The sequence below is a fragment of the Oryctolagus cuniculus genome, chromosome X (assembly GCF_964237555.1).
Source record: "Oryctolagus cuniculus chromosome X, mOryCun1.1, whole genome shotgun sequence".
Taxonomy (NCBI): Eukaryota; Metazoa; Chordata; class Mammalia; order Lagomorpha; family Leporidae; genus Oryctolagus; species Oryctolagus cuniculus.
In genome coordinates, this window is record NC_091453.1 from 101,813,830 (window position 1) to 101,840,040 (window position 26,211).

The window sequence follows — 26,211 nt, forward strand, 5'->3', positions numbered from 1 at the left end:
AGAGGGGCAACCGGGACAGAATCTGGCGCCCCGACCGGGACTAGAACCCGGTGTGCCAGCGCCGCAAGGCGGAGGATTAGCCTAGTGTGCCGCGGCGCTGGCCTAAAATCTTATTTCTTAATATCAGCATGATTACTTACTTGGTTTCTCCTATAGTATAAAGAAAAGTCAACAAAACTATTATGTGTAGTTTAATTTTCTTTTTTGTCTTTGGAGTTCATTCTATGGATATGCAATGTTGTGTTCTAAACTTTATATAAATTATTTATAATTCGATGTATATGATTAAGTTTTTGCTTTCCCCAATATGTTTTCAATTTTAGGAATTTTACAGATCAGTTTATTTTTGAGTAATATGCTTTTCTAATTCAAAAATTAAAATTATTTGCAAGCATATATATCAAAGTCTTACACAGACTCCTGCTTCTTGTATTGCTTTGATTATTTCTTCTACCTTACAGGCAACTTAGTTTATTGTTAGTCCACGTATTTTCTTTTCGTGCAGATTCATCCATCCACAGTTTTTTCAAAAGGCAGACACACACACACACCAGACAGTGGGAAGAATTGGAGGGGAGAATCTCTTCCATCTGCTGGGTCACTCCCCAAATGCCCACAGTAGTCCGGGCTGGGCCAGGCAGAAGCCCAGGAGCCCTGAACTCATTATTAGTATCCCCTGTATGTGACAGGGACCCAAGTACTAGGGACATCATCACTTTTTTTCCAGGGTATATGTAAATTTTGATATTGAGTGCCAGATCTAACAAAATATCTTCAGTTTTGTGTTAATGATGTTTTTTTGGTATGAGTGACATTCAGTCTTCTCCACTGACTTCTAAACCATTTCCTTTTTTGGGGGACATATTTAGTATTTTTTTCAGCTTAATATTTATTATGTTTTGAGATAGCATTTTAAATTTACATAGTCAGAAGCTTAATGACTACTAAATAAAGAGCTCAGCAAGGGGCTGGCGTTGTAGACTGGCAAAGCTACTGCCTGCTGTTGCTGGAGTCCCGCGTGGGCACTGATTCTAGACCTGGTCACTCTGCTTCTGATCCAGGTCCCTGCTGATGCATCTGGGACGGTAACAGAGGATGGCCCAGATGCTTTGGTCCCTGTACCCATGTAGGAGATCCAGGGGAGGCTCCAGGCTCCTGGCTTCAGCCTGGTCCAGCCGTGGCTGTTGCAGCCATTTGGGGAGTGGAACAGCAGATGGAGAATCTCTGTCTTTTTCTGTGTAGCTCTACCTTTCAAATAAATAAATAAAGCTTAAAAGAGTTCAATAAATAAAAAAGTATTTTTTAAAATGTACTTATTTATTCATCCATCCATCTATCCATTCCAAAGGCCAGTGACGGGGTGTGAAGAGGAGACAGACAGACAGACAGACATTCTGGCCAGCTGGGCCAAGCTGAAGCCGAGAGTTAGGAACTCCATCCTATTTTCCCACAACAGTGGCAGGGACCCAAACACTTGGGCCTCCATTGGTTGCTTTCCCACGTGCATAAGCCAGAGAACCTGAGTGGGAAGCCGAGCAGCTGGGACTTGAACAGGCACTCTGATATTGGATGCTGGTGTTGTAAGCAGAAGCTTAGCCCACTGTGCCATAATGCCAGCCAACTGAACCATTTCTTCATCTATGAATTACAATCATTATGAAACAGTACGTTCACTTTTAAGTATACAGCAGTAGATAAATTCTGCTTGTTGCTCTTTAACTTCAGAGAGAAAAACCGCCAGGTGAAATATATTGACTATTACAAGTAAGATAAGCAGAAGCAGGTGTATTATGTGGACATAGTACAATGAAACATTCAAGGGGCCTGTGCTGTGGCATAGTAGGCTAATCCTCTGCTTGCGGTGTGGGCATCCGGTATGGGTGCCGATTCATGTCTCAGCTGCTCCTTTTCCGATACAGCTCTCTGCTTAGGGCCTAGGAATGCAGTAGAAGATTGCGCAAGTGCTTGGGCTCCTGCATCCACCTAGGAGACCTGGAAGAAGCTCCAGACTCCTGTCTTCGGATCTGCCAAGCTCTGGCCATTGCAGCCATTTGGGGAGTGAACTTGTGAGTGGAAGACCTTTTTCTCTGTCTCTTCCTCTGTCTGTAACTCTCCCTCTCAAATAAATAAAATCTTTAAAACAACATTCAAGTAGAATGTTACAAGAATCAGATAGTTGTCAGACATCAGAATAATTTCCATGAAACAATTGAAGAGGAAAATTTTTCCCTCTCTTATTAGTAAGTATTTGTTAATTGTGAATGCTGAGCTGCAGTCGTTGATGGAGGCATGTTGGGTAAGGGAGATTGGTTTTTGTGGTGACAAGAGAATTTTGGAAATTAAAAAAATATATTTATTTGAAGGGGAGTGGAGAGAGAGAGAGAGAGAAAGAAAGACAAAGTGGAAGCTTCCACCTGCTGGCTTTTCCTTAAATGATTGCAGTGGTTGGGCTGGTCCAGGCTGAAGCCAGGCTCCTGGAACTCAATACAGATCTCTTACGTGGGTGGCAGTGACCCAAGTCCTTGGGCCATCATCTGCTGCTTTCCCAGGTACATTAGCAGGAAATCAAATTGGGAGCAGATCAGCTGGTACTTGAGCTTGTGTTCAGCTATGGGATGCAGGCATTGCGGGTAGCAGCTTAGCTGGCTGTGCCACACCATGTTGCTTATTTTTGCCACAATGTAGTAATCACTGAGTAGGATGGGAGATCCTTGCATAGGAGGGATCTCCTTATCATTTGTTGTCAGTTTTTGCTACATTATTTGGCAGATGCATTTTTGTGAAGTGGATTATTGTAAGACATCTTTATGTAGAAAGAATTTTCTAACTGAAATGTTTCTTTTTTGACTAATGACTTAGCAGATAAACTATCAGTAAAACAATGTCATAACAACAAAGTTACAATAATTAAGAATCTCTTCAAGATAGTAATTTCAAGTTCTCTATATTAGTTTCTTTTTTCAATAGAAAGGTTTATTTATTTGAAAGAGTGACTTGAGAGAGAGACAGAGAGATAGAGATTTTCCACCCATTGGTTCACTCTGCAAATGACTGCAACAGCCAGGGCTGGGGCAGCCTGAAGCCAGTAGGCATGAACTCCATTTGGGTCTCCCACATGGGTGCCGGGGTCAAAGTAGGTGGGTCATTGTCCACTGCTTTTCAGGCACATTAGCAGGGAACTGGATCTGAAGCACTGCAGCTGGGACTTGAACAGGTAGTCTAATATGGCGTGCTGTCATCCCTGGTAATGGCTTAACCCATATGCCCCCGTAAAGTATACTTTTCAGTCTACTCAAGCTTAAAAATATTAGTTTCAATAGATTTTTAGTATATGTTCTTAATATTGTTTCTGCTGGGTCATTATTTTTCTTAGCATCTGGATAGTTCTTTGGTGGTGTTTTGCAGAATGCATTAATGTATTTGTAGTGGTTTAAGAAATAATGTAATCTTTTCATCTCAGTGGCTCTAGAAAATTACCATCTAGAAAATTTTAAAAATTATGATCTTAGAGCTCAGATTGAGAGTGGATCTATTTGGATGACATAGGAAAAGTGGATGAAATATACTCATGGGTGTATAAAGCCAGTGAAAATGGGATAGATCAAAAGGTGAAATGTAGGGGGCTTCTGGTGAGAATTAGCATCAGTAATCTAACAACATACTTTTAAAAATATACCATTTTATATATTTTTATTTATACATTTATTTGAGACAGGCAAATAGAAATACACATGCATATACACACACAGAATGCAGATGAGAGCACATATGCTCCTATTTGCTGATTTACTCCTTAAATGCCCACAAAGGTTCATCTGAGCTGGTCCAAGCTGAAGCCTGGAACTGGGAATTCAATCTAGATTGACCATGCAGGTGACAGGAACCCAGTTAGTTGAACTGTCACTACTTAGCTTTGACTGTCAGCATTGGGGGGAATCTAGAATCAGCAACCTCAACTGGGTATTAACCACTGTGTTGAACATCTGCCCATAATATTTAACAAATCTTCTTAGTGGTTCATCTTCATGTTCCACTCTTATTCCCCCATGATTAATGGGATCAAGTGTTGCATTTTAGGGATACCAATTATTTTTTAAAGATTTATTTGAAAGGCAAAATGACAGAGAGCAAGGGAGAGGCAGAGGAGTGATCTTCTATTTGCTAGGTTACCCCCCAAATATCTTCAACAGCTGGGGCTGAGTCAGGAGCTAGAAACTCCATTAGGGTCTCCCACCTTGGTGGCAGGAAACCAAGCAATGAAACCATCAGCTATTGCCTCCCAAGTGCACTAGCAGGGAGCTGGATTGGCAGAGGAATAGCGGCGACTAGAACAAACACTGTGACGTGAGATGCGAATGTCCCAAAGCAGCAGCTTAACCTGCTTCTCTACAGTGCCTGCCTTGGGATACTATTTCCTTGTAGTATCACATGAGACTGTTTAGCATGATAATCCTTGAATGTAGCTTGGTTACATTGGTGCTAAAATGTTCTTTCTGCTGTTTTTCTTAATTCTGTACATTTTATTTGAGAAGCAGGGATGGAGGGGGAGAGAGTTCTCGTCTGCTGGTTTGGTCAAATGCCCACAATGGCTTGGGGCTGTCCAGATTGAAGCCAGGAGCTGGGAACTTAATACAGGTCTTCCTCATGGTTGACAGGAACCCAAGCACTTGAGCCTCCACTTGTTGCATCCCAGGGTTCACATTAGCAAGAAGCTGGAATTGGGAGCAGAGTCAGGATTCAAAATCCATATACTCCAGTAACGGGTGTGAGTGTCTTTACTGCTAGGCCAAATGCCTGCCCCTCTTGCCCTTTTGTTTCCGGCTTTGAGTTTGTGTGTTCTTCTCTGGTAAGTAACCATGAGCCTTGACTTTTCTGTCAGTTTTAAAAAAGATTTATATTTACTTGAAAGGAGGAGAGGGTCTGAATGAGAAGCAGAGCAATGGCCCCAGGCTGATCGAGGCCAAAGCCAGGAGCCTGGATCTCCATAGTCCATCTGTCAAAATAATGTAATCTGGGTGTAGACAGCTATTACCAGTATCTTTTTTTTTCTTTTTCTTAACAGGCAGAGTGGACAGTGAGAGAAAGAGACAGAGAGAAAGGTCTTCCTTTGCCATTGGTTCACCCTCCAGTGGCCGCTGCAGCCGGTGCACCGTGCTGATCTGGTGGCAGGAGCCAGGTACTTCTCCTGGTCTCCCATGGGGTGCAGGGCCCAAGGACTTGGGCCATCCTCCACTGCACTCCCTGGCCACAGCAGAGAGCTGGCCTGGAAGAGGGGCAACCGGGACAGAATCTGGCGCCCCGACGGGGACTAGAACCCCGTGTACCGGCGCCGCAAAGCGGAGGATTAGCCTAGTGAGCCGCGGCGCCGGCCACCAGTATCTTAATTTATAAAATAACATCTTAAAAGATTTGAATTGTTATGGTAAATAGTATGCTTGTATAAGTAGAAAAGTATTCTCAAATGTTTGGTGATTTAAGTGAAATATTGTGAGTCTATATCATATGAGAAAAGCTTACCTGATAAAGGATTTACATGTAGTTTTTATGTTTTTAAAATTAATTTGATAGCCAGAGAGACTAAGAAAAATAGATATACAGAGAGCTCTTGTCCACTGGTTCACTTTCCAAATGCCTGAGACAGTGGGTAGGCCAGGCTGAAGGCTGGAATCAGAAGCTTAATCTGAGTCTCCCACATAGGTGGAATGGACTCATCTACTTGATCCATCACTGCTCTGTTTTATATTGTGCATTAGCTGGAATCAGGGCCTTAAACCCAGGCACTCTGATATGCAGCTGACACTTAACTACTAGGGCAAATGCCTGCCCCTAGGTTTTTTCTTTTTTCTTTTTTTTAAATTGTGACAAAAAGCATGTAACATATCGTACCATCTTAGCTATTTTTAAATGTAAAGTTTAGTAATGTGAAGTATATTCAATTTTTTGTGAAATAATTCTCCAGAAATTTTTTTCCTAGTTTATCTGAAACTCTATACCAATTAAACAAAAACTCCACCTTTCCCCTTACTCCATTCTCTGGTAACTACCTTTCTACTTGGCTTTTTTATGAATTTGACTACTTTAGATACCTCAAGTATAATTATACAATATTTATCTTTTCGTGACTGATTTATTTCACCTATAGTATCTGTAGTATTCTTCCATGTTGTAGTGCATGCCAGAATTTCCTTCTTTCTTAAGACTGAATAATATTCCATTCTATATTCCATATCACATTTTGTTTATTCATTCATCTGTTGGTGGATTTTTGAGTTACTTCCTCCTCATTGGTGATGTGAATAGTGCTGTTATGAATGTGGTAGGTGTACAAATATCAGGTCTTTTGGGTCTATGCTCAGATGTGGGATTGCTGAATTGTGACAATTCTGTGTATAATTTTAAGGAAACTACATACTTTTTTTTAAAAAAGATTTTATTTATTTAATTGAGAGGTAGAGTTACAGACAGTGAGAGGGAAAGACAGAGAGGTCTTCAGGCTACTGGTTCACTCCCCAAATGCCCACGATGGCCAGAGCTGGACCAATCTGAAGCCAGGAGCTTGGAGCTTCTTCCGGGTCTCCAATTTGGGTGCATGGGCCCAGGGACTCAGGCCATCTTCTATTGCATTCTTAGGCCACAGCAGAGAGCTGTATTGGAAGAGGAGCAGCTGGGAATAGAATTGGTGCCCATATGAGATGCTGACACTGCAGGCGGAGGATTAAACTACTGGGCCACAGTTCCGGCCCCAGAAGCTACGTACTTTTTATATAGTAAAATAGGCAGGACAACATTTTACAGTCCCACTAAGAGTGAACAGGGCTTCTAGTGTCTTTATTCTCCCTAACACATTGTATTTTCTTTTTTAAAAACAATGTAACTATCAGGCCGGCGCCGCGGCTCACTAGGCTAATCCTCCGCCTAGCGGCGCCGGCACACCAGGTTCTAGTCCCGGTCGGGGCGCCAGATTCTGTCCCGGTTGCCCCTCTTCCAGGCCAGCTCTCTGCTGTGGCCAAGGAGTGCAGTGGAGGATGGCCCAAGTGCTTGGGCCCTGCACCCCATGGGAGACCAGGAAAAAGCACCTGGCTCCTGGCTCCTGCCATCGGATCAGCGCGGTGCGCCGGCCGCAGCGCGCTGGCCGCGGCGGCCATTGGAGGGTGAACCAACGGCAAAGGAAGACCTTTCTCTCTGTCTCTCTCTCTCACTGTCCACTCTGCCTGTCAAAAAAAAAAAAAAAACAATGTAACTATCTATCTATCTATCCATCTATCTTTATAAAGGCAAATTGACAGAGAGAAACATATATATTATATCTTCCATCGACTCTCCAAATTATTTTTTTTAAAGATTTATTTATTTACTTGAAAGTCAGGGTTACACAGAGAGGGAGGGAGAGGCAGAGAGAGAGAGAGAGGTCTTCCATCCGCTGGTTCATTCCCCAGTTGGCCACAATGGCAGGAGCTGGGCGGATCCAAAGCCAGGAGCCAGGAGCTTCCTTTGGGTCTCCCATATGGGTGCAGGGGCCCAAGGACTTGGGCCATCTTGTACTGCTTTCCCAGGCCATAGCAGAGAGCTAGATCAGAAGTGGAGCAGCCAGGACTCGAACCGGTGCCCATATGGGATGCCAGCACTGCAATTGGCAACTTTACAAGCTTTGCCACAGTGCCAGGCCCCCAAATGGTTTCAGTAGCCAAGACTGGGCCAGACCAAATATAGGGGCCAGAAATTCCATCTGGGTCTCCCCACATGCTTGGCAGGAGTTTAAATAGTTGGGCCATAATCTGCTGCATCAGCAGGAATCTGGATTGGGGATGGAATATCCAGGACTTGAACTGGCATTCCATATGGGATGCTGGTGTTACAAGTTGTGGCTTAACCTGTTGCACTGTAATGTCCACCCCCTTTATTAGTAACTATCCTGGGGCTAGTATTGTGGCACCGTGGGTTAAGCTAACACTTGCCACGCCAACATCCTATATGAGTGCCAGGTCAAGTCCCAGCTACTCCATTTCTGAGTCAGCTCCCTGCTAATGTGCCTGGGAAAGCAGTGGAAGGTGTCCCAAGTGCTTGGGCCCATGTTATGCACCTGGGAGACCCATATAATGCTGCTGGCTTCTGACTTTTGCCTGGACCAACTCTGGCCATTGGGGCCATTTGGGGTGTGAACCAGTGGATGGAAGATCTCTTTCTCTCTCTCTCTCTTTCTCTTTCTTTTTCTTTCTCTCTTTCTCTCTGCTTTTCAAGTAACTACATCTTTAAAAACTAGCAACTATTCCAGTGGATTTGAGATGATCTCTAATTCTGGTTTTGATTTAAATATCTGATTAGTGATTTTCAGCATATTTTAATGTGCTGTTGAGCATTTGTATATATCATCTTTGGAGAAATGTCTATTTAACAAAGTCTTAGCCCAATTTTGAAAATTGGTTGTTTGAGTTTTGTTGTTGTTGCGTTATAGTTCTATATGTGTTCTGAACATTAACCCCTTATCAGATAGATGATTAGCAAATACATATTTCCATTTTGTATGTTGCCTCTTCACTCTGTGGCATTTGATACACCAAAGAGTTTATAAAAATTATTTATTTGTGAGGCAGTGAGAGAAAGATTGAGTGAGTACATGAGAGAGTGGATATGCTCCCTCCAAATGCTTGTAAAGGCAGAGCCTGATTCAGACAAAAGTAAGGATCCAGTTACTTGAGCCATCACTTGCTGCCTCCCAGCATATGTATTATTAGGAAGCTGGAATCTGGAGCAGAGCCAGGACTGGAACCCAGACACTTCTGATATGATGTGGGCATCTGAGCTTCAAGGTCAAGCACCCACCCAAATGGAGGATTTTAAGGTTGATACAGTCCATTTGTTTAATTTTGCTTTTGTGTCTGTGTTTTTGGTCTCATATCTAAGAAATCATTGCCAAATGAAATGTCAAAAAGCTTTTGCTCCTGTTTTCTTCTTTTTTTATTTTAAAAATTTCTTTTCCTGTTTTCAACTAAGAGTTTTATTGCTCTATGTGTTATATTTAGGTCTTTAATCTATTTTCAGTTAATTTTTGTATATAGTATAAAATAGGGGCCCAGTTTAATTTTTAAAATGCGAATATCTAGTTTTCCTAGCACAATTTAAAAGACTGTCCTCTCTCCATTGAATAGTCTTGGCATCCTTGTCAAAGACCATTTGACCATATCTATAAGGATTTATTTTGATAACTGTATTCCATTGATCCATTTGTCTTTATGTTAATACCACAGTTTTGATTACTTTTGTTTTGAAATCAGGGAATGTGAGTCTTCTAACTATTTTTTCAGTTTTGTCTATTTCTGTCCCTTTGGATACAACTGGAATTTTAATATGAAGTTTTCTATTTTGGTAGAGATTGTGTTGAATCTATAGATTACTTTGGGTAGTAAGGATAGCATAACAATATTACATCTTCCAGGCTTTTAACATGGCTTATATTTTCATTTATTGTGCAATCTTTAGTTTCTGCCAGTTTTATAGGTTCTGGTACATAAGTTTTCAGATTTCTGGCTTAAGTTTATTCCTATCTCCTGTGTTATTCTTGATGTTACTGCAGATAATTCTCTTTTCAGATTGTTCATTTTTAATACATTGAAGTGCAACTGAATTTTTGTTTTTGGATCCTATAACCTTGTTGAATTTATTATTTCTGTGCATTTGTGTATATGTATGTAAACTCTGGAGTTTTCTACTTATTAAGATCATGACATCTGGGAACAGATCATTTACTTCTTTTCTGATTAAATGCCTTTTGTTTGATTAATTGCTTTGGCTAGGACTCTGAATAACAGGTTGAATAAGTGTTAAGAGTGGACATTGTTGCTTTGTTATGTTTTTGAAAGAGTTGCAGAGAGAGAGAGAGAGAGAGAGAGAGAGAGAGGGGTCTTCCATCTGATGGTTCACTGCACAAATGGCTGCAATGGCCAGAGCTGGGCCGATCTGTAGCCGGGAGCCGGGAGCCAGGAGCCAGGAGCTTCTTCCTGGTCTCCCACTCAGGTGCAGGGGCCCAAGATCTTGGGCCACCTGCTACTGCTTTCCTAGGCCATAGAGGATAGCTGGATTGGAATTGGAACAGCTGGGACTCAAACAGGTGCCCATATGTGATGCCAGCACTGCAGGTGGTGGCTTTACCTGCTGTGCCACAGCACTGACCCCTGTTGCTTTGTTCTTGATATTAGAAGGGAAGTTTTTTGTCTTTTTCCATTAAGTATGAGGTTAGCTATGGGATTTTATAAATGACTTTTATTATGTAGAGGGAGATTCCTTTTAGTACTAGTTTGCTGTGTGCTTTCATCATGAAAGGGTATTGAATTTTGCCAGATGCTTTTCTGCATTAATTGAGGTGATCATCTATTTTTGTCCTTTGTCTGTTAATGTGCTGTATTATATTGATTGGTTTTTGTATGTTGGACCAGACTTGGAGTTCCAGGAATAAATATCACTTGATAATGGTGTATCGTCCTTTTAATGTGTTGTTGAATTCCAGTTTGCTAGTGTTTTGTTGAGGATTTTTGTATCGATAGTCATTGGGGATATTGGCTTATGGTTTTATTTTCTTGTAGCTTTTTCTGACTTTATCTTAATACTTAATACTTTTTCTTACTTTAATCTTACATACTTTACTCTCCATCTAAGAATTTTTAAAAATTTATTTATTTGAAAGCCAGAGGTGGGGGGGTCTTCCATACATTGGTTCACTCCCCAAATGGCTGCAATGGCTAGGGCTGGGTCAGGCTGAGGTTATGAACCAGGAATTCCATTCAGGTCTCCCATGAGGGTAGTAGGGACCCAAATACTTGAACCATCTTCTGCTGCTTTCCCAGGCTCGTTTACTGGGAACTGGATATGAAGTGCAGCAGCTAGGACCTGATCTGGCACCATATGGGAAATTGGTGTTGCAGGCAGTGGTTTATCCTGCTGGGCCACAATGCTGGCCGCAGAGAAGTGATTTTATGATGATAATATGTGATAACTATTTTATTTGTTTTGATATTTGTCTTGGGATAGAATCAGATAATGTCTAGTCACCTACAGCTTGTTACACCAGAACTGGGGAATTAGCAGACTTGGAAATGTCAGATTTTGTATGGTATCCATTGTCTAGCCAGTACCACTGTGGTCAGACAAATGAGAAGACAGTATTGTGGCTTTCAGATTAGGGCAACTCAAGAGACACTGGGAGTCTGGTTTTAGTTTGGATTAATGGACAGGATTCCAATTCCTGGGGTTGAGTAGTAGATGCATTTCAGCAAGGACATTTCACATAGGGTATGCTCATTGAGTACTCATTTACAGGTTAAAGCTGAGTATATGTTGGTAGAGTTTTGGGACTGTAGGAATAAGGCAGAAACGCTTTCTTGTCATATGCCTGTCCTCTCTCCCCCCTCCTACTTCCCTAACAAAAAGCTGATTAGTACTTGGTGCAAAGTTCACAAGTGGCATACTGGATTTTCTATAGAAATCAGAACTGATGATCAGACACTGGAACTGGGTGAGTTGATGGGTTGGGTCAGGTGACCCTAAGTGTGATGAGGGTTTGAGTCACATTTGGAAAATATTGGTGGATATGCGTAGACAAGGAGAGTAGGAAGATTGTTGAGCAATCATATTCTACTACCATACATTTAAAAATAGGAGGGGAACAGGTGGATGTTTCCCATTCTGTCTGGCTTTAATTTCTGGCAGAGTGTAATGATGCCATATCTGTGTAGACTGCCCCACCTTGCTCTTTCTCCTCTTCCTGAAAATAAAATTTATTTTGAACTGTTTTGGCCTTAGACATGTTCAATTTATATACTTATTTCATAAGGGGCTTTAACTTTCGGCTTCTCTTCTTTATATTAATTTTAAAGAATGAAAATGAACATATTGGGCATGTTTTACAATTAGGAAATGTAGACAAGATCAATTTTCTTATGTATGCAAATTGCCTTTATGCATATATTTTTCCAGGTTATCTAATCCTGAACAAAAACAGGGATTATAGTTTTTAATTCTTTAGGGTATCATCTAGGTTGTGGAAAAGTTAATACTTGCAGATTATATATGTTGTAGCTGTAATATATGTTATCATGAAACCTTTAGGGGTGGGCATCGTGGCTCAGTGGATTAAAACACTGCTGAGGTTGCCTGTATCCGAACGCAATTTCTGGTTCAAGTGGTGGCTACTCTGCATTTCGATTCCAGATTCCTGTTAATGCACCTGCCCAGGTAGCACATAATAGCCCAAAGTACTTGGGTCCCTACTACCCATGTGGGAAGCCCAGGATAGAATTCCTGGCTCCTAGTTTCCCCGTGGTGCGTGGTGCGCTGGCCGCAGCGGCCATTGGAGGGTGAACCAACGGCAAAAAAGGAAGACCTTTCTCTCTGTCTCTCTCTCTCTCATTGTCCACTCTGCCTGTCAAAAAAAAAAATTTTACTATTGCTTTGAGTACACATGATTTTTATCGTTTGATTTATCATTCTTCTCACTATGTGATTTACTCAGAAGACTAGCACAAATTAAGGTGATAATCAGAGGGCAGGAAAAATTACCTTCTGGGTAATTCAGTCATCGATGGGACAGTAGGCATATTTTCTCCTTTTAAGGATAAGCATTTATGTCTAATTTAAATATTTGATGAGCATTCCATTTCTTGCTCTATAGTAGGAAAAGTTGCTATGTATCATTTGTCTTAAGAATGGTAGTAACTTTCCTGTTTTGGTCAAATGGTCTACTGCAGGAACTACTTTTTAACATTCACAACCTCAAAGTGAATGACAGACTTCTGTCTTCTCTCTTCTAAGAAAGTAGATAGGCCAATAAAAAGAATATACCTTTGGATTTTGTTGTCAGTAAGAAGGTTTCTGTTCCCTGCTGATCTGGAGCATGCAAACATAATAAAATTTTATGATAGAATTCATAGGGTGTTTTTTTTTTTTTTTTGACAGGCAGAGGTAGACAGTGAGAGACAGAGTGAAAGGTCTTCCTTCCCAAATGACCGCTTAGCCGGTGCACTGTGGCCGGCGCATCACGCCTATCCAAAGCCAGGAGCCAGGTGCCTCCTCCTGGTCTCCCATGTGGGTGTAGAGGCCAAAGCACTTGGGCCATCCTCCACTGCCTTCTCAGGCCACAGCAGAGAGCTGGACTGGAAGAGGAGCAACCGGGACAGAATCCGGCGCCCCAACTGGGACTAGAACCCCGGGGTGCCGGCGCCGCAGGCAGAAGATTAGCCTAGTGAGCTGTGGCGTTGGCCGAATTCATAGTTTTTGTATATGTTTAACTTTTTAATATATGGACTTGAAATTTGAAAAAAAAAATCAGGTTTTAACAGCATAGTTTTCTATTTCTTCAGGAAGTTCAGCTTAATAAGTACATTCATAGCAAATTTCTCACTCATTACTTTTTTAACTATACAATCATAAATAAGACTTAAAATTAGTCAGATTTTTACCACCTATATCAGTTAAATTTTCTGATGCTTCTTTGTTTCTTTGTTGTTACTATTAATTGAATCTCTAGTTTTAAACTTACAAATTTAACCCATGTTGATATACTGTCGGATGGTTGCAGTATATGAATGTTACATTAATTACATTGATGTATCAATCCATAGTTGGACATTTAGTTGATTCTTAGTTTTCAGTATGTGTATTATAGTGATGGTGGCATCTTAGAAGGGTGTGTACATTTCCTACATGTGATCCCTAGAGACAGAAGGATGTGCTCCCTTTGAGAAAAGTGTTAAGATAAGGCATGACATGTGGAGTATAAACTTACAAGGTTTTAGCAGTTGAATATATCTGCATTTTTAGTGAGAGATTTAATCTATCAGCTAGTTATGTGCTCCCTTTCTCCATGTTCCCCAGTGATGCATGCATTCAGAGAAACTTGTTAGTGAAGACTCTGTTTGCAGCTTTTTACACTCAAGTGTCGAGACCACTTGGAGTTGAGTGAGTCCTTTAAAACAATTCTTTTAGGAAAAAAGTTACCCTAATTTTTTGGAACAAATTAAAGAAAAATATGAGCTCACACTGTGTAATTTTATTGTGTAAGTAACTTCAGTGAATGCAGCAAGTTACTTTTTATAATTAAATATGTATGCATATTCATAATTTTTACATATTTGTGCTTACATGCTATAGTAAGAGGTATCTGGCAGGTTTTTAGAGGTGGAAGAAAGAACCTTTTTATATAGAATTTAACTTGTAATTTAAACTTTGAGTTAAGAGGCCATAAACCATGTACTAATTGCAGGTAGCTTGAAAAGTTGTAGTGATTAAGTTTTAAAGATCTCTGTATCAAAAATAGTGCTACTAAAAATGTTTGAATTTAGTATTTCTGTTAATTGTTGTATATTGTCAACCTATTTTAACCCATAATTATATATGAATGTATTTAACAAACCTTTAATGGTAGCAGTCAATAGTAGTCTGAACTATCCATGGGGGAGCTAATTCCAAGATCCCTAGTGAATACCTGAAAATATGGATTGTGCTGAACCCTGTACTGTACTGTTTTTTTTCTATAAATTTCTGCATACTTATGATAAAATTTAATTTATAAATTAGATGAAGTAAGATATTAGCAATGATAATGTAAAATAGAGCAATTAAAACAATGTGCTGTATAAAAATTTGCACTGTGGGGCCATTATTAAATGAAATAAGGATTACTTGGACATAAGCTGTGTGATATTCCAGGTGTTGATCTGATAGTAGAGAGGACTAAGTGACTAACTGATGGGTAGTTTGTACAATGTGGATAAACTGGACAATGGGATGAATCATATCCTGGGTGGGTTGGAGCAAGACATAACCTAATTTCATCATGAATTCTTAATTCTGGAACTTCTGTTTAATATTTTCAAACATCTGGTTGGTTGGTTAGTGAAACCACAGAAAGCTAAACTATGGATAAGGGGACTACTGTATACACATGGACCTAAGGAAATTTTTTTCCTTTAATGTATACTGTTTAGCATATTTGCAAATGTGATGGCTTAGTTTTTAGTAAAAGAAAAGTAGGAATTAGGTACTAGATTTCCCCCCATCCCAAAAACAAATAATGATTTGAGACTTAATGCAGATTTCTTTTCTATGGTTTATCCTCCAAAGCCTTCTATAGTATAGAGAATTTTCATATGTGATAAAGACCTCAAAGTTTTTTCCTTGACACTAGGTGAGAGCTCCACCTTGTGATCTTTGAGCATATTTTTTTTTAAAAGAAATGAATAACTTGCAGTAGTCCAGAAATGGTATGGTGTGTTTGATTTTAAAACTTATACTTTGTGTTTTTCTACTTAGGTTAAATAGTATTGCACTTTTAAATACATTTTTGATTTTTTTAATGTGAGTCTTTGTAGGAAGCAAATTGTATTTATATATAGCTTGTAGCTGCTTAAAATAAAAATGGAAACATTCTCAGCTCTTCATGTAAAGTTTGCATTCTTTAAATAATTCACATTGCCGGGCTTGCCATTTTGTTTTCCCTGTTAAATTACAAAACTTCAGTATTTATAATTTTTGTTGAGATATGATAAACTATTTGGGTGGCAAATTATTTAGTGCTGATTAAAGTAGTAAAAGCTCATTCAAAAACATGAAATTTGGCATCCCTGTGTTTAATAAGATCACATGGCAATAGAGGTATATGCCTTCTACTAGAAATAAATGTTTTCACATTTCTTGTAGAGGGGGTTTCATAATGGTAAGAATCATTGCTTTCCTATTCCCTGTTGTGTTCTTAGTGCCCAGCATTGCATTTGACACATAGTAGATTTACTTGGTTGGATGAATTTTTAATATTCAGAAACATTTAAAAACAGTATTTCACTGGCATAGGCAGTTGGCCAGCTCAACCTTTTTTTCCCCTAAGTCTGTGGTACCTTAATGCAATATTCTTTTCTTTAAAAATCTAGGCACCTTATCCTGAAACACTCTATCTTAGATTTTGCTTTGGTTTCTAATTACCAAATACCTGTTGATATGGATTAAGTATTCTTTTTCCAAAATTCTTGGCGACCAGAAGTGTTTCAGGTTTAAAAGTTTTTTGGGCCGGCGCCGCCACTCAATAGGCTAATCCTCCGCCTACAGCGCCGGCACCCTGGATTCTAGTTCTGGTCTGGGCGCCGGATTCTGTCCTGGTTGCCCCTCTTCCAGTCCAGCTCTCTGCTGTGGCCAGGGAGTACAGTGGAGGATGGCCCAAGTGCTTGGGCCCTGCACCCGCATGGTTGACCAGGAGAAGCACCTGGCTCCTGGCTTCGGATCAGCATGGTGCACTGGCCGCAGTGGCCATTGGAGGGTGAACCAACGGCAAAAGGAAGATATTTCTCTCTGTCTCTCACTGTCCACTCTGCCTGTCAAAAAAATAAATAAATAAATAAAGTTTTTTGGATTTTGGAATATTTCCAGTGACTGTCAAACATCCTTAATCCAAACATCTGAAATGCTCCAAAATCTGAAACTTATGTTGTTTCTCAAAATGTTTCATATTTCAGAAGCTCAGATTACAGATATTCAACCTGTATAGCCTATCTTGTCTAAAAATAATTTGATCTGATAAGACTTTCTACTTTTATACTACTAGAAATTAACTTTATATGCTATTTAGAGGAATGTAGTATACTGAACTGTGTGTGTTTTATTTAAGGCTGTTTTTCAGAGTTTATGCATTTTTATGTACTTCAGGTATAACTTATTAGGAGTCTGTACAAATGGGCTTCAAAAAGTGTATGGAAAAAATGGTGCAATTTCTGTGAACTTTTTTTTTTGGACAGGCAGAGTTAGACAGTGAGAGAGACAGACAAAAGAGAAAGGTCTTCCTTCCGTTGGCTCACCCCCAAAAATGGCTGCTACGGCCAGCGTGCTGCAGCTGGTGCGCTGTGCCGATCCGAAGTCAGGAACCAGATGCTTCCTCCTGGTCTCCCATGGGGATGCAGGGCCCAAGGACTTGGGCTATCCTCCACTGCCTTCCCGGGCCACAGCAGAGAGCTGGACTGGAAGAGGAGCAACCGGGACAGAATCCGGCGCCCCGACCGGGACTAGAACCCGGGGTGCCGGCGCCGCAGGCGGAGGATCAGCCTAGTATGCCGTGGCGCCGGCCATCTGTGAAGTTTATCTTCATATGTTTTGTATTTGTGAAATAAACTGTACTCTTTTTTGTATGATGTCTATCCTTAGTTCATCAGTATGTTTTATTTAATCATTTGTTATTAATTGGATATATTTAATCTTACTTGCTCTTCTTTAGGTGACCACCAAGTAATAGATTCACATATATGGCAATAAAAGAAAAACATAAGAAATTTATAGAAGTATATATAAGACTAAGAACTTCAGACTTTAGTTTCAGACTGTTGTCTTCTGTTATAGACTGTTCATTTGCTTTTAGATCATTTTCTCATTTAGGAAATAAATCTTTGACCTTTAAAATTAGAAATCATATGCTTACTATGGCTAGACTTGCACTTTGTTCACAAATGAGATTCATCTGCTATCCATATGACATTATTAGCCTTTGAACTGATTGTAAGTTCCTTGAAGGGAATAGATCAGATCTGACCTTTTCCCCTTCCCCTTTGCAGTTGTGTGGTATTATCATGAAGTTGTTATTTATTGCTAAGCTAGGCTTTGGAATGTATTTCCTCCAGAGTTGAAAAACCTGTCTTTAGAGTATTTTTAAAAAATTATTTCATTCATTTGAAAGGCAGAGTTAGGGACAGAGAGAGAGAGAGAAAGGAATTCCATCTTCTGGTTCACTCCCCAAATGGCTACAACAGCTGGGGTTGGGGCAGGCTGAAGCGTGGATCCCATAGCTTTATCTAGGTCTCCCACGTGGGTAGCAGGGGTCCAAGTTTGTGGGCCATTTTCTGCTGCTTTCCCATGCATATTAATAGGGAACTGGATCAGAAATGGAGCAGCTGGGACTCTTAATGGGTGCTCATACGGGATGCCAGTGTTGCAGGTGGCAGCTTTATCCTCTATGCCACAAGACTGGCCCCTAAAGTGTTTAATTCCTTTGAAGTTTTTTCTTTTTAATTTATTTTTTGTCTGAATGGCAGAGAGTTGGGATAAATAATCTATCTGCTGGTTCACTTCCCAAATAATGCTGGGCTATAATTTAATCCAGGTCTCCCATGTGGGTGGCAGAGATCCAAGGCTTGAGCCATCACGGCTGCTTCTTAGAGTATGCATTAGCAGGAAGCTGGATTGGAGGTGGAGCCAGAATCCTTTAATATGGGATACAGTATTCCTAAGCAGGGTGTTAATCACTCTGCTAAATGCCCACCCCACTAGCTCCTTTTAACCATATCTGCATATCATCTGTGTAAAGCTATATATTGTCAGGCATCTCATACTCTGGTTTACACTTGTTGCAGAGATTTCAAATGGACCAGTAAAAGAGTCATATCCTGTTTCTATTTAGGAAGGAGATGAACTTGTATATTACACCAACTTAGAGAATCATAAGAAATTTTAGACATAACTATGTTCCAAGCTTTTTAATTTTCCTATATATTGTTACTGTTTTAGGACTGCAAGAGTTGTAATGACTCCACAACTGGAAAGAACAGTCAAAAGCAGCAGAACAAAATCTTATTTATTAAAACCATGTTAACAGGCAATGGAACAAAATCTCATTTATTAAAACCATGTTAACAGGCACCAGGGAATTTAGCTTTTGAGAATAGATATTCCTTTTCAATATTTTCAGTGTTTATAGTGTGTCATTTCTTTTTTTTAAAAAAGGTATTGTTTGTCTTAGAAGAAAGAAGCAAACTATCATTCAAGTAAATATATGAATATATTTCTGACATTGGAGTGTTCCAGAAGATGATAAAGAAATGATAGCAGCTCCAGAAATACCAACTGATTTTAATCTACTACAGTAAGTAAATAATGTTGTGATAATTTAAAAATATATTTTTCCACAAGAAGGGAAATAGATTAAATTTACTTCTGTTTGGGAATATCCAATATATAAAATTACATATGATTTGAAATATTTTATATTAATGTTCATTGGCCTCTATGATAGTAATTTCATATTTTTTGGTGCTACATTTTTAATTTGTTTATATACTGCACATTTTCTATGCAACTCCGAGTTTACACATAGTTTTGCAATAGCAACTGTTTGGGGGGAGGATTATGACATTCTAAAATATGAAGTTTTCCCATTAGTGCAGAATCTATACCGTCAGGTAGTATTTAGGATGTAATGTCAAATTTCTGTTACAAAATCAAGTGAAGGTAGGCTAAAACAAATATAGGAGAATAGGGTAAATTGCATGTAATTTTTGCAGAAACAAGTGATTGGCCCATAAAGTGATTTCAATATTAACTATGGGTTTTTACTGCCCTCTCTCAGTTTTGTTTCTTCCCTCCCATTTTAAAAGGTACCAGTATTCCTTAGACAACTTTTATTCTAAATGATCCTTAGCTTTTTTTAAAAAAGATTTTATTTACTTGAGAGATAAAAGTTACAGACAGTGAGAGGGAGAGACAGGGAAAAAGGTCTTCGATCCACTGGTTCACTCCCCAAATGGTCACAACAGCCAGAGCTATGCTGATCTGAAGCTAGTAGCTTCCTCCGGATCTACCCATGCAGGTGCAGGAGCCCAAGTACTTGGGTCATCTTCTACTAATTTCCCAGGCCATAACAGAGAACAGTATTGGAAGAGGAGCAGCCAAGACTAGAACTGGTGCCCATATGGGATGCCAGCGCCTCAGGTGGAGGATTAACCTACTGCACCATAGCACAGGCACCGATCTTTAGCTTTTTTGTTTTTTAAGATTTATTTATTTATTTATTTGAAAGAGTTACGCAGAGGGAGAAGGAGAGGTAGAGAGTGGTAGAGAGAGAGAGAGAGAGAGGGAGAGGCCTTCCATCCGTGGTTCACTCCCCAGTTGGCCTCAATGGCCAGAGCTGCACCAGTCCAGAGCTAGGAGCTACGAGCTTCTTCCAGGTATGGGCCCAAGGACTTGGGCCATCTTCTACTGCTTCCCAGGCCATAGCAGATAGCTGGATCGGAAGTAGAGCCGCCAGGACTTGAACCGGCGCCCATATGGGATGCCGGCACTGTTGGCCACGGCTTTACCCGGTATATTACAGTACCAGCCTGAGCCTTAGCTTTTGATGTAGGAAATAGTTTGAACTAATACATGAGGCTACTGCAAAAAGTTCATTGAAAATGGAATGAAAGGATAAGCTTATTTTGGGGCAAAAAATTCAAATCATGCATTTTTTAAAGTGATACAGGTTTTCCATGAACATTTTGAAGACCATGTGTATGGAACAGTTATTTCCATACTAAGATCCAGTTTTGCAAGGAGCTTCAGTGAAGTAATCCTTTAAACTGCCTGTGCATCCCTTTATCTTTTTTTTTTTTTTAAAGATTTATTCATTTATTTGAAAGGCAGAGTTACAAAGAGGCAGAGAGAGAGAGAGAGGTCCTCCATTTGCTGGCTCATCCCCCAGATGGCAGCACCGGTGGGAACTGCGCCAGGAAGCCAGGAGCCAGGAGCTTCTTCTGGGTCCCCTGTGCAGGTGCAGGAGTCCAAGTACTCAGGGATCTTCCACTGCTTTCCCAGGTCACAGCAGAGAGCTGGATCAGAAGTAGAGCAACCGGGAATCGAACCAGCACCAACATGGGATGTTGGCACTGCAGGTGGTGGCCCCACTCACTACGCCACAAGACCGGCACCTATCTTTGTCTCTCTCTCTCTCTTTCTCACACACACACACAATTTCCTATGAGATTTTTAAAATAATTTTTCCATATATTTATTTGAAATTCAGAGAGAAATCAAGGTTGAGATCGTCCATCTTGGTTCATTCTCCAAATACCCACAACAGCATTGGACCAGGCTGAAGCCAGGAGACAAAGTACTTGGTTTTTTGCCACTCACATGGGAGACTTTGACCATCTTCCACTGCTTCTCAGGTGCAGTAACAGGAAGTTGTATCAAATACAGCCACATAGGGAATCCAGGTTTTCCAGGCAGTGACTTAAGCTACTGTACTGCAATGCCTGTCCTTCCTATTAGACTCTATGAGACTTGATTTGAAAAGTTTGTTTGCTAGAAATTTTGTAAGCCATGGTATATAATGGCATTTAGGGTCTGCTTTTGATAGTATGTAGAGTTTTATATTTTAAATATTTTCTTGGGTGGCTGGCGCCACGGCTCACTAGGCTAATCCTCCGCCTGCGGCGCTGGCAACCCAGGTTCTAGTCCCATTCAGGGCTCCGGATTCTGTCCCAGTTGCTCCTCTTCCAGTCCAGCTCTCTGCTGTGGCCCAGGAAGGCAGTGGAGGACGGCCCAGGTATTTGGGCCCTGCACCTGTATGGGAGACCAAGAGGAGGCACCCGGCTCCTGGCTTCAGATCGGCGCAGCGCACTGGCTGTTGTGGCCATTTGAGGGGTGAACCAATGGAAGGAAGACCTTTTTCTCTGTCTGTCTCTCTCACTGTCTAACTCTGCCTGTCCAAAAAAAAAATTTTTTTTTCTTGGGACAGGTGTCGTAGTGCAGCAACCTAATCTTGCATCCCATACTAAAGTGCCTGTGACAGAGTCTCACCTCTGCCTTAGGATCCAGCTTCCTGTTGATGCCCCTGGGAGGCAGAAGATGGCTCATGCTACACATGTATTGGTCTCAGATGAAGTTTTTGACTCTTGGCTTTGGTGTGGCTCAGCCCTGGGTGTTGGCTGGTATTTGGGGAGTGAATCAACCTATGTCTCTGTTTTTGTTTCTCTTTCTGTCAACTCTGCCTTTCAGATGAATAAATACATATTTTCTTACCTTTGCCAACATTATGAGTCATTGAAATAAGTACATATTTAAAAATTCTTGAAGATTTCTTCCTTTTGTTTTAGGGAGAACTTGGGGTAGTCTAAGGAATCATTTTTTGGCTTGACTAGTCTAAAATTACTAAAGGCCTTAAGGTTTCTAACAGTCAACAACTTGAGTGTGGATTTCATGTAGTCCAAGTCTTTAATTTTTTGTAAAAGTTAATTATTGCCTTTTAAAAATGTGAAGTGCTTGCTGTATAAAGGACATTTAAAAAATTATATATAAAGATTACAAACTTCATGAATTTCATTATATACAAATTTGGGAACATAGTGATTCTTCTCACCCTACCCTCCCTCCCACCCTTTTCCTTCCCTCTCTTGTTCCCATTCTTATTTTTTTCAAAGATATATTTTCAGTTAACTTTATACTCATAAGATTAATGCTACACTAAGTAAAGAGTTCAATAAATAGGATGAGGATTAAAAAAACACACTGTTCCTCAACAGTTGAGTCAAAGATTGTTCAAAATCATTGAATCTCAAAGTATCAATTTCACTTATAAAGATTGGCTTTTAGGTACTCCATTAATTACCATAGATCACTTAGAACATATGGTGTTATTTCACTATATATAATGGTTTTCAGTTGCTTCCATTTCGTTGCAAACGAGAGGATTTCTTTTTTTTTTTAAATTGCTATGTAGTATTCTATAGTGCATATATACCTAATTTCTTTATCCAGTCTTCAGTTGATGGACATCTGGATATATATGGGACATTATATTAGATTTTGTCAGGAATTTTTTTTAAAAGGTTTATTTATTTATTTGAGAAGCAGTGTTACAGAGAGAGGGAGAGACAGAGGAGTCTTAAGATTATTTATTTGAGGGCAGTGTTAGAGACACATTGAGGGGTCTTCTTTTAAGATTTATTTATTTATTTGAGAGGCAGTGTTTCAGACAGAGATGGAGAAACAGAGAGGTCTTCAATTTGCTGGTTCACTCATGGCCACAGTGGCCAGAGCTGGGCTGATCCAAAGCCAGGAGCTTTTTTCAGGTCTCTCATGTGGGTGCAGGGGCCCCAGCACTTGGGCCATCTTCCACTGCTTTCCCAGGCTATTAGCAGAGAGCTGGGTCAAAAGACGAGCAGTCAGGACATGAATTGGTGCCCATATGGGATGGTGGTGCCTCAGTTGGAAGCTGAACTTACTACACCACAGTGCCAGCCCCTGCCAGGAATTAATTTAGATATTCATGCTAACTTTGTCAGCTAATATTTTTAAGATATTATTTAAAACATTTATATTATGGGACTAAAGTATTGACCATTAGAATATATCAAGTAGTTAAGACCTGTAATAGGATAATGGGTAAGGGGGAATTGATATAATAGTGATAGACAGATATTTGACAGTGTGTGGATTGGGGAGCACAGTAGAGGCATGAAAATTCAGTCGTGATAGATGACTCATGATATTTCAGACTGCTAAGTGGTTAATTCATTGTGTTCCATAAATGTATAAACATGTTATTTCACCTGGTATGTAGCCTTTTTGTTGCTGTTTATTTGATCTGAAAACACAGAAGAGCATTGGGGAAAGCCTTCAAGTGTTTCTTTTCTGGTTGGGGATTGTTTAAACTGCCATTCTGATTACTCTTTTTACAGAAAGTTTTGCAATTAGTAATCTAACTTCTAGTGACCCATTTCTTTTAGTTGTGATCCCATGAATTGGAGATTCAGAGTGTAATTGAGGCTTTGATTACTCTGTGGCCATTGGAATATTGTAGACTACCATTTCTTTGGACATAACAGCAGTTAGTGAGCTCTCTAAGAGTGCTGGTGTCATAGATGAAGAAATATTACTTATACATTGAAATATTTAAATACATTTTCTACTGGTTTTTTAAGGCAGTACATGCTTGAGAAGAATATTGGTGGCAATTTTACTAAGATAATAACAGGCATGGGTTTCAGAGTTAATATATTGTGGTCATTCAGTTTTTGGTGAGTAAACTATGGAGAATGGTATTTATTACAGGCCCTATCAGCATTATAGCCCCCTCAGCATTATAGGTTATTATTAGGATTGCCACTATCATCAATACATTGTTTATATTACTTTGCAGGTAAGTGCTGTAAACAGTAATTGTTTTTACTGCTGGCATCTTAACCATTACTTTGGAAATATGATGTATGCTTACCTCACCTTGTAGCTTCTGGACAGCTGGTTATTGTAGCAATAAAAGTGGAAGTAGAAAACAAATCTAGATTGAGAAGACTGAATTTAACCTTTATCTTTTATGGATGAGACTCAATTCTAAAATCCAGTGTGACCAGTGTAGGTATGTGTTGCCTTAAGCATTTAAATAAAGATATTTTATTGCTTTTTAGATAGATGGACTCATGTTTACACATATAGAAAGCATCACACATGTTCATTTAAATCAGTCTGCTTCCTTATGTTTGAGAGAAGAAAAGAGATTATACAAAGCAGCCCCATACCACACACATAACAAGGTACAATTTCATAGGTCTGAAGGTTTATGTTTTTGGAATTTGCAAAGACTTCAGAGATTTCATTCTTTCCTCTGTATATATTGTTCATAGACAGTAAGATTTAAAAGATCACACAGTTACTGAATACTAAAATTGTCTTTCCTGGCAGTAGCACATTAACTCTTCATAAAGGATTTTGATTATTTGGCACACTTTTCTATTGTATTTCAAATGATTTCGTTTATAAAATTACTTTATATATCCCCTTTCAGAAGTACATGTTTTGTATAATGGGTCACATTTGGATTTATAAATGATGAGCTTGGCAGGAGAAATCAGAAGATTCATATAATATTGTTAAAATTCTTTAATAAAGTTCATCTAATGCCTAGTATTAAAATACAGTTTCCTTGAGCACTGTGGTCATTGAATCAGCCAGTACAATGAAACACTACAGTTCTAGATTTAAAATTTGAGAATCACTGGTTTAGTTTTTAGTTTTTGATTAAAAATTCAAAAAACATAAATAGTTCAGATGATTGTTTTTTTTCATTGCCGCTTTTGTAGTTGGTTATGGATTCTTGAATGTTTGGTATTGTGCTGTGGTATGATGTGCTTCTCATAATTTTTTTAAATGTGAATGTTAAGTTTTTTTTTTAATAAAACCAAACCTCTTTTTTTAAAAAAGAAGATATGACAACAGAAATTCTAAATTTCTAATGAAGGTTTTAAATATTTCCTTATCTTTCTGTTACAGGGAGTCAGAGACACATTTTTCATCTGACACAGATTTTGAAGACATCGAAGGAAAAAACCAAAAGCAAGGGAAAGGCAAAGTATGTACCAAATAAGTTATTTAAATTTGGTTCCTAAGATCACAGGCACACTCATACAAACATAATTGTAGGTATGTCTCAGATGTTATTGTTTTTTAAAAAATGCTTTTGCGGAGGTTGGTATGGTAAAACAGCTTTCTGAATAAAAGTGTTTTTTTGGCTTCTAGATGAAATAAGTGTTTTTTTTTTCTTTTTAAAAGAATGAGATTTTGACTCTTTCTTTTATATTTTTATTTTAATTTGTTTTAAAAATTATTTATTTACTTGAAAGGCAGAGTTACAGAAAGAGAGAAGGGGAGAGAGAGCTCTTCCATCTGCTGGTTCATTCTCCAAATGGCCACAACAACCAGGGCTGGATCAGGCTGAAGCCTAGAGCCAGGAGCTTCTTCCTGGTCTCCCATGTGGGTACAGGGGCTCAAGGGCTTGGGCCATCTTCTGATGCTTTCCCAGGTGTATTAGCAGGGAACTAGATTAGAAGTAGAGCAGTCGGGACACTAACCATTTCCCTTCCTATAAAGTTGGAGTTATCATTGTTTCTAGTAGCAGTGTTTTTTTAAATGTACAGAATGCTAAACAAAATGGTGTTCTGTTGACTTTTTAAAAATTTCCCCATCAATAGTAAAATGTAATGTAAAGAAATGCATTTAAAATTTCTTATTCTGAAGCACCCCAGAAATATAAGATACAACCAATTCTAATGGGGTAGGAATGATGGTGGTTTTACTCCTTATAAGTAATATCAAAGATGAAAACCAATGAAGTTCTGAGTTGATAAAATGCAAGTGTAGAGTCTGTGTGGATAGTCTGAGGGCTATGAATAACTTGGGGAAAGGTTAAATCAGTTTGCTCTTTGGAATGCATGTGTGTAAATATATTGTCTAAAAGATGACTTGTCTTTTTTTTTAATTCATTTTCCCCCCAAAATGAATTTTGGGTCTGTATTTTCTATTGAGATGCTTATTTTGAAGAAAAAAAAAAACCAAAATAATACAAAGTAAAGTTTCCCCATACTCATATTACCTGGGGATAAGTTATACCTTTGACATTTTGATAAGCAAACTTTTTGTACATACACATGTAAACATGCA

The 26,211-nt window shown here is 39.3% G+C and overlaps 1 protein-coding gene across 15 annotated transcripts in view; it reads left to right on the forward strand.

The window, feature by feature from the left end:
* The window catches only part of STAG2 (STAG2 cohesin complex component), a 164,977-nt gene that overhangs the window by 46,577 nt on the left and 92,189 nt on the right, over positions 1-26,211 (forward strand). For 10 of the 15 annotated variants that reach the window (XM_008273043.4, XM_051826895.2, XM_070066331.1 and 7 more), the window contains exons 2-3: positions 18,745-18,883; positions 25,045-25,123. In XM_008273043.4, coding sequence (XP_008271265.1) covers positions 18,840-18,883; positions 25,045-25,123 — 123 coding nt within the window. In that variant the 5' untranslated portion in view covers positions 18,745-18,839. Of the gene's footprint in view, positions 1-1,919; positions 2,067-18,744; positions 18,884-24,004; positions 24,134-25,044; positions 25,124-26,211 lie in introns of those variants that run through there. The other 5 variants (XM_070066329.1, XM_070066336.1, XM_070066332.1 and 2 more) reach the window with 3 other exon arrangements.